General features: G+C 55.7%; 1 protein-coding gene across 3 annotated transcripts in view; it reads left to right on the forward strand.

Moving 5' to 3' along the window:
- Positions 1 to 3,032: 3,032 nt before the first annotated feature.
- SKOR2 (SKI family transcriptional corepressor 2) overlaps positions 3,033 to 12,681 on the forward strand; it is a 34,138-nt gene continuing 24,489 nt past the window's right edge. The window contains exons 1-2 of one of the 3 annotated variants that reach the window (XM_062611752.1): positions 3,033 to 3,252; positions 10,305 to 12,524. In XM_062611752.1, coding sequence (XP_062467736.1) covers positions 10,338 to 12,524 — 2,187 coding nt within the window. In that variant the 5' untranslated portion in view covers positions 3,033 to 3,252; positions 10,305 to 10,337. Of the gene's footprint in view, positions 3,253 to 9,511; positions 9,848 to 10,304; positions 12,525 to 12,681 lie in introns of those variants that run through there. The other 2 variants (XM_062611755.1, XM_062611751.1) reach the window with 2 other exon arrangements.

Genomic DNA, 12,681 nt, shown 5'->3' on the forward strand with positions numbered 1-12,681 from the left:
GCAAAAACATATGGACAGTACATCCATAGTGTGCACATCTGTGAGTCCACATACATGTGTACATGCACTTAAATACAAAGAGGTACAGGGTGAGAAGAAACAGTAAAACACACAGATAAATGTTTGGAAAAGGTTTTCTTCATGAAGTTGAGCTTCCTGCAGCAGCACAATGTACATATCCTTTATTCCTGCATTGTTTCTGTGCCGTGGTCAAAGAGTATTAGAGGATACATTCCTGTTCTAAATTACATCTGGGTAAATCTAGAGGAATTCCCCTGAGCCACGTTTACCTCTAAGATTTTGCCTACATGGGGACACTCAGGAAAATAACCCAAATTAGCTGAAGGTGAGAATTTAAAAGTGGATTAATTAAACTGCGTGAAACCCCTGTGAAGGTTGTTCTTATTCAGAATTCAGGTGGTCTTCATTCAATTTAATTTCATTCACTTTGGAAATTAATTCAGATTAATTGCCCTAACAGTTTTTATGTACCTATCCTAGACTAACACTGGGGTAATAAAATGAGTTGTAACCCACTGGTTTCAAGATGATTTTTAGATTTATACCAGGAGGCTCTGGAGAGAGATTGTCCCTTGTGTGTCCAGAAGCCAATGCTTTGCTAGTCAAGACAAAGGAGTGGGGGATATTTCTGGACATAGATGACCAATAGTCTTCTAGCTTTTTCAGCCAATTTGTTTAAGGATCTGGTAATAAAAAGGAGGTAACAACAGCAACACAGCAACAGGTTAAGTAGCACTGTTTTTGAGCCCTGAATAGGGAGCCCACAGACTTGCCTTCCCCCAGGGTTTGATCCTGCATTTATGGTATTCTTTTGGTTTTGGGGGGAGAAAGATAAAAAAAATCCTTTGACATCAAGAGGAACAATATCCAAATCTCCTAATTCCCGACAATCCAATTTTGCAAGCCTGGAGCCAAATGAAAATCAAGACTACAGCAGAGAGGGCCCGCTATGTGAAAGAAAGAACTGCTTGAAAGAGATAACTGCTCAAAATCTGCTCCCCAGAGGAGACTCTTATTAAAGGTTTCTTCTTGAGATGCCTGCCTAAAGGCTCCTTCAGAAGGGATTTAGTCGTTTATAACTCAGATTTGGAGTTTGAAGCCCCCTTTTTACTGCTGGGAGGTCCTGCCCGTGCTTCCTTCCACTGAGCTGAGGTTCGGGGATAGCAAAGGCATCGGGGTTCCCTTGGTAGCTCTGCCATATTGTGGGCAATGCCAGGAGCCCAGCCAAACGAGGGGATGGCAAAACGAAAAATCAGGGCTTCTGAATCCGTCTGGGATCAAAAAAACCCTACCCAAACTTGTTTGCGAAAGGTTTTTGGCAGGTTTATGTGTCTTTCTCCGAAGCACCTGGCACTAGTGAAGATCAGATTGAACTGGCTCCTGCCTGCTAATCCTTTTGATTATTGAGGTTTCAAATGTCGAATATAGCTAAAAATAAAAATTAAATATATAAATCAAGGAAACTTTCAGTCTTTGTAGAAAAACAAACGCAACCTCCGGCATGTTTGAGCTGTGATAAAACGGTAAGTATGCTCATCGTGCAAATAATAAAGGAGCAATGCGGGTAGGGTGGGATTTGGGAAGGGTTGAGGGGTGTCCGGCCTGGATCCCCTCAAAGCTGTCCCTCAGGCATTGCAAAGGAAAAAAAACATGTTTTAATCCTCAATGGGAACGTCGCTGCCGAGGGAATCCTTAAATGCCCGCTCCGGCTCTGTGCCTCCGGGGCTCGGGGACAGGTCAGCCGGCACAGTGCGGCCGTCGGTGCTGGGTAGCTGAGCTGCAAAGCGAAGGGAAATTGGGATCTCCCCAGCCCGTTTTACCGCGATGATCAGCGGAGCAGCTGCCACATCGCAGCGCAAAGGCGCGGGGAGATGTTCACGGTGCCACGGAGCCGGGCTTCGCACGGAAAACTTTGGCACGGGTGGGCTTTGTGCGGGATACCTCCTCCAGTACACACACCCCGGTCCCCAGGAACCGCTACAGCTCCGCGGGGTGGAGGGACAGGATCCAGCCCTGCAGACCCCTGGTTTCACTCATCAATCTAAATTTGCTGCCCGGGCAATTTGACCTGTTTCTTGGCCCAGATACGTTTCAAACGTTTTCTCCGTTAATTTATTTGTTATTTTATTTTTAAAGATGGGGCGCAGGGGCTCCGTGGTCCCTAGAGTATCCCTTCTAAATTTGTCCAGCTTGTCCCTAAGGAAGACGTTCCGGGGGGGGGGTAGCCCCAGGCATCCCAGGACTCTTCTCCTTAGCACCCTTGGGCCCCTTTCCCAGACGAGGGGGTCGCACAGAGGCTGGACAGCAGATGACCCCCCATTTGGGGGTACTGGAGCCCCTTTTGTAGGGAGGACGCCCAAAACTCTCCAGTCCCCCAGTGCCTTGGGGTACGCGCACAGCGTAACTGCAGAGACTGCGGTACTCCTCTCCTTACAGCCAGCTAAAGGCTGTTCTCTTAATGAATTACTAATGAGTTAAAATTGGACAGCCGGCTTAATTAAAGCGTAGAGGCAATGTGTTTACCACATTGTAATTGAACTCATTAGGGCTCTGGCTTTGTGTTTTTAAGCAGCAGCCTTGTTCCACACGTCGACTGATCTGCGGGAAGCGCTTTGCAGGGGACGGGGTATCTGAAGGAGTAGTGGAAGAGGGGGCTTTGAGGGGAGGTGGCTGTGTCCCCCCATCCCCTTCTCTTGTGCTGGGGGGTGACTTCTCCTGCTGTCCCATAAAGCGTTCGCACGTTGGGGGTGCCCGCCTGGATACCTTTTAGAAGGGGTGAAAGCCAAGGAAAAATTTGGGGTGGGAGAGGGAATTTCGGGGGAGGGAATGCTGATCCGCTCCTGCAACAGAGTTCCTCTCGCTCCACTCCAGACGGGAAGGTGGGTAGCTGGGTACTCCCCCTTCCGCAGTCGTCGGTGCGGATCTGTCCCTGGGTAGCGGCGCGGCAGGGGGTGTCGCGGGTACCCCCCACCATCACCATCGCCACCTCCCGCCTCCCCAGCGAGGGGAGGCGGCCGGGGAAGGGGGCGGCTTCCTCGCACAGCTTGCAGGGCGCTGCCTGGCTGCTAGAAGGCGTCCGAGTCCCGACCCACCCGCGGCACAGCCGCCGCGATACAAGCGGGAGCCAAACTTCCGCGCAGCGGAGCGACCGCGGACAGCGGCCCGGAGCCGGCCGCCCGCCCGCATCCTGCCCCCCGGCCCGGGGAGAGCCCATGGAGCTGGGGTGCTCAGGTAAGGTATGCGGCTTGGAGAGGGAACCCCCTGATTTGGCTGTGTTCCTCCCGTCACGGAGTGAATAGCGATGCGGGTTGCTGTCGCGTTAGGTAGCCGGGTCGTGCTGTCCCTCGGGGTGTGGGGAAAGGTGGCAGCCCAGCAGCGCGGTGGCTCCGGCAGAGGGGAGGGATGCTCCGCTCAAGTTTGGACTGCAGCGGAGGCAAGCGTCTCCTCGTTTCGGTTTCTCTTGTTTATGTGCATATATACATATATATTCTGGGGTATTTTGCTTCGAAATTATTAACTTTGGGTCGGGTTTGAAGCTTGGGGGGGGGGGGGGGGGGGGGGAGAAGCGGGCCTGGCGAGTTCCCAGGCCAGGAGCAGAGACTTCCCAGCCACCCGGGGGCACAGGAGGGGGTGCGCGGAGCTCTCCGCTCAGCACCGCGCCCGCGTTTCGTTCCGCGTCCTGCCGCCAACCGGGGAATGGAGGAGGCTGGAGAGGGGAAACAACGTGGGAGAACGCGGTGGGGAAGCGCAGCCTCTCCCACCCGGTGCGACCCTCTTCGGGATGATTTGGGAGAGGTGGGATAAGAGGCGCACACCGCGCTGGAGGGAAGCGCCTCCGCTTCGACAGTGGCTCCGACGTTTAAAAGGCGGTGAAACGGCAGGTTTATTGAGTTTTTTTAAATTACTGTTTCTTATCGGTTGCACCCCTATGGCTTTGGGGGTCCGAGAGCTGGAGCCGAAGCGGGTAGCCCTCGGGAAAGCCCTTTTCTCTCCTCACTTCGAGCCTTTCCTCGACGGGTCCCCTGCTTGTTGCACGGCTCCTGCTCTTCGGCTGCCCCGAAGCAGGAGCCCGCCGCGGTCCACCAAACCCTTAGGAAATGCCTATATAGAGGCGTATCCATAGTAGAATACGCTCCCCGGAAAGCCACTTTTTTAAGCATAATCCTGAAATTAGGGTGAAGGGAGGAGGGGGGTGAGATAGATGTGATGGTGGGAGAGGAAAGAAGTTGCGTTTGGGTGTAGGGAGGGAGAAGGTGACAAGGCAGACCCCAGAAGCAGGGTAATGTGAACAGTCAAAGAGTGCAGGAGCGTAAAAGCCAAACAATCCCAATCCCCATAGGTTGTTTATTCCTCATAAAATACAACTCTACATAGCAGGAAGTTACTGCAAACATTTATCAATAATGAATGAATCTCCTGTAATAAAATACTCGCATAATTAGCTACAGTCAAGTACGTGCATTACGCCAAGGCTTTTGCAACTCTTTGTTGAAAATCCGACTTAGATAAATCCTCTCAAACAGCCTTTTAAGAATAAAACATATATAAATAAAAAAGGAGCAAACCACCACACACCATTTTTCCTTTTATGCCTTAAAAAAAAAGAAAACAAAAAAAAAATCCAAACTATAACTACTCCTGAAATATAACAGAAAATTATTTGGTGGATTCAGAAGAGTCATTAACACTCAGCTTTAAGTGAATGTTAACAGTAAATAAAGAAATCTCTTGATTGTAATAGTTGCAACAAAGCAATAATAAACCAGTAGGTGGTCATCAGTAATGATAAATGTATCATTATTACTGCGTGTTGGGGAACAGGGTTTGGAAAGTACTTCAGACTTTTTAGTGGCAAGCTTGGTGGCAATTCGTTTCTTAGCCTGGGAAAAAGGAGGGGAGGTGGGGGAAAGCCATATAATTTTATACACAATTTAGGTGAAAATAAATTTAAATCTGTATATTACATTTTTAATTTCAAGATAGTAATTAAAGCTGGTTCATTATACCTCCTCTGAAAGTCTCAGCGCTCATCTTAATTGCTTGTTTGTACAATCTGCTTTCTAAGACACCCAAGGTTACTGGGTTCTGAAGGAGGCGAAATGGAATTATTTACTGACGTGGTGACTCTTCGCCCGATGGCGTCACGCTTGTCTCAGAAGTTTGGGCTCCATGGTCCTCACCACAGCACGGCCGGGGCCTCCTTTCTGCCCCTGGGGAAGTCTGTTGCTCGTTTAAATACTTCGGAGCAGGCACGTTTCTGATGAGGATGTTCAGGGTGCTTTAATTTATGCGTTTGAAAGGAAAAATCGATAGCAGAGGTGTTTTTCGTTTGGGGTTTTTATTTTCCTCTCCTATCCCACTAACCCCATTTAAACTAAGATATCTCCATTTAAGCTTGAGGCTCTCCTCCTCGTTCCACACACACACACACACACACACACACACACACACACACACACACACCCATCCCCAAGCAGGACAAACATAAACACCCTCCCGTTTTTAGCATTTAGAGGCGAGTTGTGGAGCACCCGTCTCCTCCTGGCTGCCAGTCCCTTCCCGTACGATTAAATAAAAACGCAAATGGCCTTTATTTTGAACGGTTTTGGTTCTGTTTCTATTCGGGAGGGTGATGCCTGGGGAACATCATACCCTGCGGCGGAGGTATCCGCATCTCCTGTCTAAGGTCTGTACGTACCTTCGGCGAGGACCACCTCGGGTTTGGATGTCTCGGAACATATTAAATGGAGAAGTTCAGAGAGCTCCCTCAGACAAAAGATGCTGATTCCTTTCCTTCAAGCCGCCGTGCTGGTTTTCCCGGAGGGATATCAAACTACCCAGAAATGCCCCATCCCTAAACTCTCCCGGTGCCTTTCGAGAGCCAGGAGAAGATCACATTGAGTCTTTCCCTCTCCCGTTATTATGATTACAGATGCATCTTCTGAGGCGTCCTCTTGCCACTGAAAAAAAAAAACAAAACAAACCCAACCAACCCTCCTCGAGAGATGTCTGCCCTTTTATTGTGTCTAGCTGGGTTATTCAGGAGCAGAGACAAAAGCCCGAAGTGATGTGATCTAAATGAGCTCCGGGGTTTTCCAGATGGGACCACCTCTATTCCAACGCCCTGTCTTCTTTCTGCTCAATATAATAAAACGGGATTAATATACATATACAAGAGTTTCTCTCTGGACCAAGCAGCGCAAGCGAAATCTACCTACAAGTATTTTTAAAACCTCCTTCGCTGCCTAAAATTTGTTCAGTGAAGCGGTTTTATAACGTACAACGGCACCTTGTGTGTATGGTACTTAACACTGCTGCGAGTTTCAACGGGATGTGGAGAGGCGGGAGGAGGACATGTGTACGCGTTGGGGGTGGTCTTCTTTGTGGTTTTCTAAACGCAGAAGGTTATCTCCCACCTTGTAGCCTCTCTGCCTCAATATTTAAGTGCTATGGAAGTAAATAAAGGCCGTGAGGGCTGTTTGGGGTGCTTGAAACTTGGCCGCTTTCCTCAGCTGTTCGTTTTCACACGAGGCAACTCGCAGCTACTGCTGTCGCCTCCCGCTCAGCCCTGCAAGGCAAAATTGCGATAGGGAACGAAGAGGGGAAAAGGAGCCAGGACTATATGGTTTATCACTTCCAGGCTTCTGGGAGAAGTCTGTCCACCTTCCCCTCTCCTCTCTGAGGAGGTGACTCCAACCCAGGTGTTGTAAACGGCAACAGCAAATAACGAAATAACGGGAGTAATTGGAAGCGGCAGCAGGACAGGAACCCAGGTCTGCACCTACCCGGGGGGATGAATGCAGACACCCCACCTCAACTCGGGATTCCCTCCCGCCCCTTGCCGGGGCCCAGGATGGGCTCCAGTCGAACTGCGGGGACCACGATGGGGTCGGCCGCGGCCGGAGCAGCCCCGCGGGCCTTGCCCCCTTGGGGGTCACCTGCGGGAGCTGCCCGGCCCCTGGGTGAACTGGCTTTCCTTGGCTCCCAAGTGCCCATACTGTGGTCATGCTACCTACGCCACAAGGGTCTTCCATGCTACCTACCCCACAAGGGTCTTCCTACCTAGCCCACGAGGGTCTTGCTACCTACCCTACGAGGTTTCCCAATAGGCTTAAGTAGGGAAAAAAAGTAGAGAACGGTGCGCACTTGCTCCACTTCTCTAAGGTGTTGATGCGGGTCAGTCTCTGTTCCCACTTTGGAGAGATTTACCGAGCCAAAGCCCCTCGGTACGGTTGCGGGCAGTGGTTTTGCACCCTCTCCCTTCCACTGGAATGTATACACCCAGTCCCCATGGTGACTATTCCCCTATGCGCGAAATTGAGGAAGATCCTCAAGTTTCCCAACAGAATTTAAGGGGTTCAATAGCACCGAGCAGGTGAACAAACACTTTTATTTTGCTTTTCGTTTAGTCATCACAAAATAAAGCGCCGGCGTCGGCTAAGGACTCCCTCGTACCAATCGCGCGTTTTCAGACTCTCCCAGGCTGCTTCGTTGAAAGCCCTTTACAAAACCCGCTTATCTCTTTCGCCCTCTCATCCCTTTTGCCTCCTGCATCCGCTTTTCTTTCACTTCCAACAGCGGGCTTAGAGCTTAAGGCGAGATTGTCCATCCCTGGCTCTCCCGGGAACCACGGGGGAAAAAGCCACCGGGTGACTGTGAGATGGGGAGCGGCAGCTGCAGGGATGCAGGGACCGAGGGCCCGCAAGAACAGGCGGCTTGTCCCCAAAATCCACCCCTAGTACCCCGTGCCCCGTTCCTCCTGGTGCCGACCAGGAAGCGAAGACAGGAGGGGAGATTTTCTCCGTGGTGTGGTAATAGATCATACAATGTGTGACACGGGTTTAACCAATAAAACAATTTGAATCAATTAGCCGGCGGAGGAGAGTTTTGAAGTGTAAAATTCATGTCAGTCTGGCTAGGAAGCATTGATTAAAATGTCACCAACGCGAGGCTTATAGCTCTTGCTCACATGAAAGCAGCAGGCTCCGTGCAGGAGACGAGAGAAGTAGGAGGGAGGGGGGAAAGGGGAAGTCCCCGTGTGACAGTGGCGGCACGGGGGCGAGCAGGGTTTAATCAGAAGTGACAGAAGTAATAAGGAGAGGTGTGATTTATTTTTTTTTCTTTATTATTTCAAAGTTAGCAGCGACCCGAGCAAACCGGGGGGCTCCGTTTCGCTACTAGGGGTGAGAGTGGAAAGAGTCGGTGCGCTTTAGCGTTGATGTGTTGGGAAAGGTCGGTGCGGAGATTTTTGCCTGGATCTGTGATGCCCGGGAAGAAAAAAAACAAGGGGAGAGATGCGGAAAACGGAAGGAAGAAAACACAAAAAAACCCTCAAACACCAGTTTTTGAAGCCAAGTGTGCAGGAAGGTTTGGAATCGGGCGTAAAGAGGAAAAGAGAGATGGAGTCATCTAAACAACGACAAAAATCAGAGCGGTATGAGGAAACACTGGCGCTCCAGATGTTCTCCCCTTTTTAGCTAGAACCGAGTTTTTCGTTCTCTTGATCCCGTTTTTCAGCCCGTTCCACAGTTTTGCTCATTGGAAAGGTGCGGAGTTAAGCGGGTTTGGCCTCCCCACTCCTTGCTGCCGGCCCCGTCCTCATCCCGCGGTGCGTGGAGCAGAGCCCCACGAGGTTAACAATGTTTTGGGGGGGTAGATGGTGGGAAAATCTACTTTTCCCCCTCCATTCCTTCCACAAAAGGCAGGCAGACGTGGCTACCCCGCTACGGACTGTTTGACACGGGATTTTTCCACCCTTAATACGGGGCTTAAAGCAATTAGGGAAAAACTGTATCTCCGCTGTGTTGCTCTTCATGGGAATAACAACCTGGCATCGGGTCCTTCTGCAAGTGGGACTGGAGAATCACTCGGTATATTTGGGAAGGGAAATGCGGTTCACAGCAGTTGTTTGTGCCCACGAGGACACGGCTGTGTCGTGAAATCAACTTTTTTTATCCTTTCTCCCTCCTCCCCCTTCCCTTCGCCCATATTTTCGGATACACCCATTAAAAATTATCGTTTATGAAAAGATGCTAAAAGGGGTTTAGGTCTAGTATATGCAGTTATTTGGAAGCGACTGGGTTCAGACCTGCGGAGTAGGGTGAAAGAGGAGGAAGGGGAAAATGGGAAAACAGGGGGAAAAGGGGAAAAGAGGGGGAGGGAAGTGGGGGGAAAGGGAAAAGGGGAAAGAGGGAAAAAAGAGGGAAAGAGGGAAAAGAGGGGAAGAGAAAAAGGGTAAAAAGGGGAAAGAGGAAAAGGGAAAGAGGGAAAAGAGAAGAGAAAAAGGAAGAAAGAGGGAAAGAACAAAAGGGAAAAGGCGGAAAAGAGAGAAAATTAAGAAAAAAAGAAGAAAAGGAGGGGAAGAGGGAAGTAAAGAAAACCCCAAAGTGCATCCCACTTTCAATTGTTCCGTTCCCTCGACCGGGGACCGGGGCAGGGTGTGAGCGGTGCAGCGCTCGGGGCCCCGTCCCCGACGGGACGCCCGCATCCCTCTCGGTGCGGGGAGGATGGGAAAGGAGGGTTCCGGGGGCACCCCCCCGCCAACCCCTCTTTCCTCGCCCTCCCGGTTGGGGGGGGGGAGAGCACGGTGGGGCCCGGCCCCCCCCCGTTCCCGCCCCGCTGACGTCACCGTGCCCACGGGGGGGCGCGCCCAGCGAGGCGCGGAGGTTCCGCACCCGCAGCCACTGCCGTATGCGTTGCACCGAGGGCCGGGCTGCGGCTGTCGCGCTGCTCCGCGGCGGCGGGCGCGGGGATGCACCTCCCTCCCGGCTGCCGGCACGGCTGGAGGAGGGTCCGGCGGCGGCACGGATAGAGCGCGGCAGCGGAGGTAACGGGCGCCGGGCGGGGAGGATGTGCTGAGAGCCGCGGAGAGTAGAGAAACTTTTCTTCATTCCCCTTCCGCGCTTTGCCCGCGGTGCCTGCCGAAGAGCCGCGGCTGGGGCAGCGACGGGTTTCCAGGACGGGGAGGCTAACCCACGGCTGGGGGGCGTGTTTCGGGATGAACCGTGGGTTGGGGCATCTTCCTAACGGGAGGGAGCGGTCCGCTCATTTACCGTCATCTCTGCACCCGCGGTGGGATGCGTACGTCGGAGAGCCGGTACGGCCGGGGAGGGAGGTACGCGGGGACCGCGGTCGCTCCGGTAGCGCTTCCTCACTCCTGAAAACTCGTGGGGCGGGGGTGGCTAGTGCTTGCGGCGGGGACCCCTATCCCTGGAGGGTCCCCCCAGTCCCCGAGAGGTCCCGTCTGACAGAGCTGTGTCTCTCTCCTCCCTCCCCATCCGCAGCTGGCGCAGAACAGCCCCCTAGGCGCTGAGACGATGGCGAGCAGCCCGCTGCCCGGCCCCACCGACATCTTGCTGCCGTCGCCGTCCAGCGCATACCCACCGGAGTCCATGAACCAGCCGAGAGCCGGCCACGCCACTATGAAGCCCAACCAGGTGGGGCAGGTGATCCTCTACGGCATCCCCATCGTCTCCCTGGTCATCGACGGGCAAGAGCGGTTGTGCCTGGCGCAGATCTCCAACACCCTCCTCAAAAACTTTAGCTACAACGAAATCCACAATCGTCGGGTGGCCCTGGGCATCACCTGCGTGCAATGCACGCCGGTGCAGCTGGAGATCCTTCGCCGGGCGGGGGCCATGCCCATCTCCTCCCGCCGCTGCGGCATGATCACCAAGAGGGAAGCAGAGCGGCTCTGCAAGTCGTTCCTGGGGGAGAACCGGCCCCCAAAATTGCCGGATAACTTCGCCTTCGACGTGTCCCACGAGTGCGCCTGGGGCTGCCGCGGTAGCTTCATCCCGGCCCGCTACAACAGCTCCCGGGCCAAGTGCATCAAGTGCAGCTACTGCAGCATGTACTTCTCCCCCAACAAGTTCATCTTTCACTCCCACCGCACGCCAGACGCCAAGTACACCCAGCCCGACGCCGCCAACTTCAACTCCTGGCGCCGCCACCTGAAGCTCACCGACAAAAGCCCCCAAGACGAGCTGGTCTTCGCCTGGGAGGACGTCAAGGCCATGTTCAACGGCGGCAGCCGCAAGCGGGCCCTGCCGCCCGCACCGCCGGCCCCCGCCGCCGCTGCTCCCGCCGCCTGCCACCCGCTGGGCTCAGTGAAGGCGGCGGCCGCCGTGGTGGGCGGCGGGTTGCTGAGCCCGCACCTCCTGGCCGCCCCGCCGGAGCTGCACCAAAAGCGTCCGCGCTTCGAGGAGGATGAGGAGCTGCAAGAAGCCGTGGCGGCGGCGGCGCACGGCGGGAAGAGCCCACGGAGCTACCCGGTCATCCCGGTGCCGAGCAAGGGCTCCTTCGGCGGCGTGCTCCAGAAGTTCCCGGGCTGCGGAGGGCTCTTCCCGCACCCCTACGGCTTCCCCGCCGCCGCCTTCGGCCTCTGCCATAAGAAGGAAGAAGGCGGCGGCAGCGGGGCCGATGCCCTCGGCGGGGCTGCAGCGCACAAAGCCGGTGGGGCGGCTGCGGGCGGCGGCCTGTCGGGGCTCTTTTGGCCGGGTAGAAAGGACGCCGCCTTCTACCCGCCCTTCTGCATGTTCTGGCCGCCCCGTACCCCGGGCGGGCTGCCGGTGCCTACGTACCTGCAGCCGCCGCCGCAGCCCCCCGGTGCGCTGGGCTGCTCCCTGGGAGACGGGGCCGGCCTGCTGCGACAGGCCTTCCTGGACCTGTCGGAGCCCGGCGGCGAGGCGGGGGGCGCGGGGATGGGCACCGGGGCGCCGGGGATGGGCACCCCGCCAGCCGCCGCACCCCCGCCCGCCGCCGCCGCCAGGGACCCGCTGTTCGAGTCGCCCCCTGGCGGCGGCGCGGAGCCCGCCTCTCCCTCCGCCTCCGAGGGGACCGGCGGCGGCGGCGGGCGGGTCCCCACGCACCATCCGCACCTGCTTGAAGCGGCGGGCGGGCGCAAGGGGGGCGGTGGGTACCACCACTCCAGCGCCTTCCGTCCGGTGGGCGGTAAGGAAGACTCGGAGAGCTTGGCCAAGCTGCACGGCGGCGGCCCGGCCCGCTCCGCCTCGCCGCCGCTACAGCTGCTGCTGCCGCCGCCGCCGCCGCCGCCCGAGGAGGCGGGATGCGATCGCCACCCGCTACCCCCGCCGCCGCACACCCCGCACCGCCTCCTGTCGCCCGGCGGCACCAGCTGTAGCTTCGCCAGCGAAGACAGCAGCGAGGAGGAGGAGGACGAGGAGGAGGAAGATGAGCCCGAGGTGGACGTCGAGGGGCACAAGCCCCCCGAAGAGGAGGAGGAAGACGAGGAGGAGGAGAACAGCGAGGAAGACCCTCGCGGCGGAGACACCTTGGCTGCCAGCAGCCGCTTCGCGCCCGGCCGGGGCCTGCCGGAGAAGAGCGGCCGGGAGCGCCCCGCCGCCGGCCCTTTCCCCCGCCCGCCCGCTGACGAGAAGCCGGGGGAAGGCCAAGCCCCGCCGCAGCCGCCTCCCCGGGTGGGCAGCAGCGGCAGCAGTCCGGCGCACCACCCGTCACTGGAGGAGCCGGCCTCCTACAAAGATGTAAATGTTCCCCCCCCGGGGCCTTTTCACTCTAACGGCGGGTACAGGCACCCCCACCGGGGCGGGAGGGGTTCCCCGGGTGAGGGGAGATGGACCGACATGGTTTCCTCACCGCTACATCGGGCCTCGTGTCCCTGCCGACACCATCTTAGGCACC

Source organism: Pezoporus occidentalis, unplaced genomic scaffold, assembly GCF_034315485.1.
Source record: "Pezoporus occidentalis ecotype Australia unplaced genomic scaffold, CSIRO_AGI_Poc_V1 ctg157, whole genome shotgun sequence".
Lineage (NCBI taxonomy): Eukaryota > Metazoa > Chordata > Aves > Psittaciformes > Psittacidae > Pezoporus > Pezoporus occidentalis.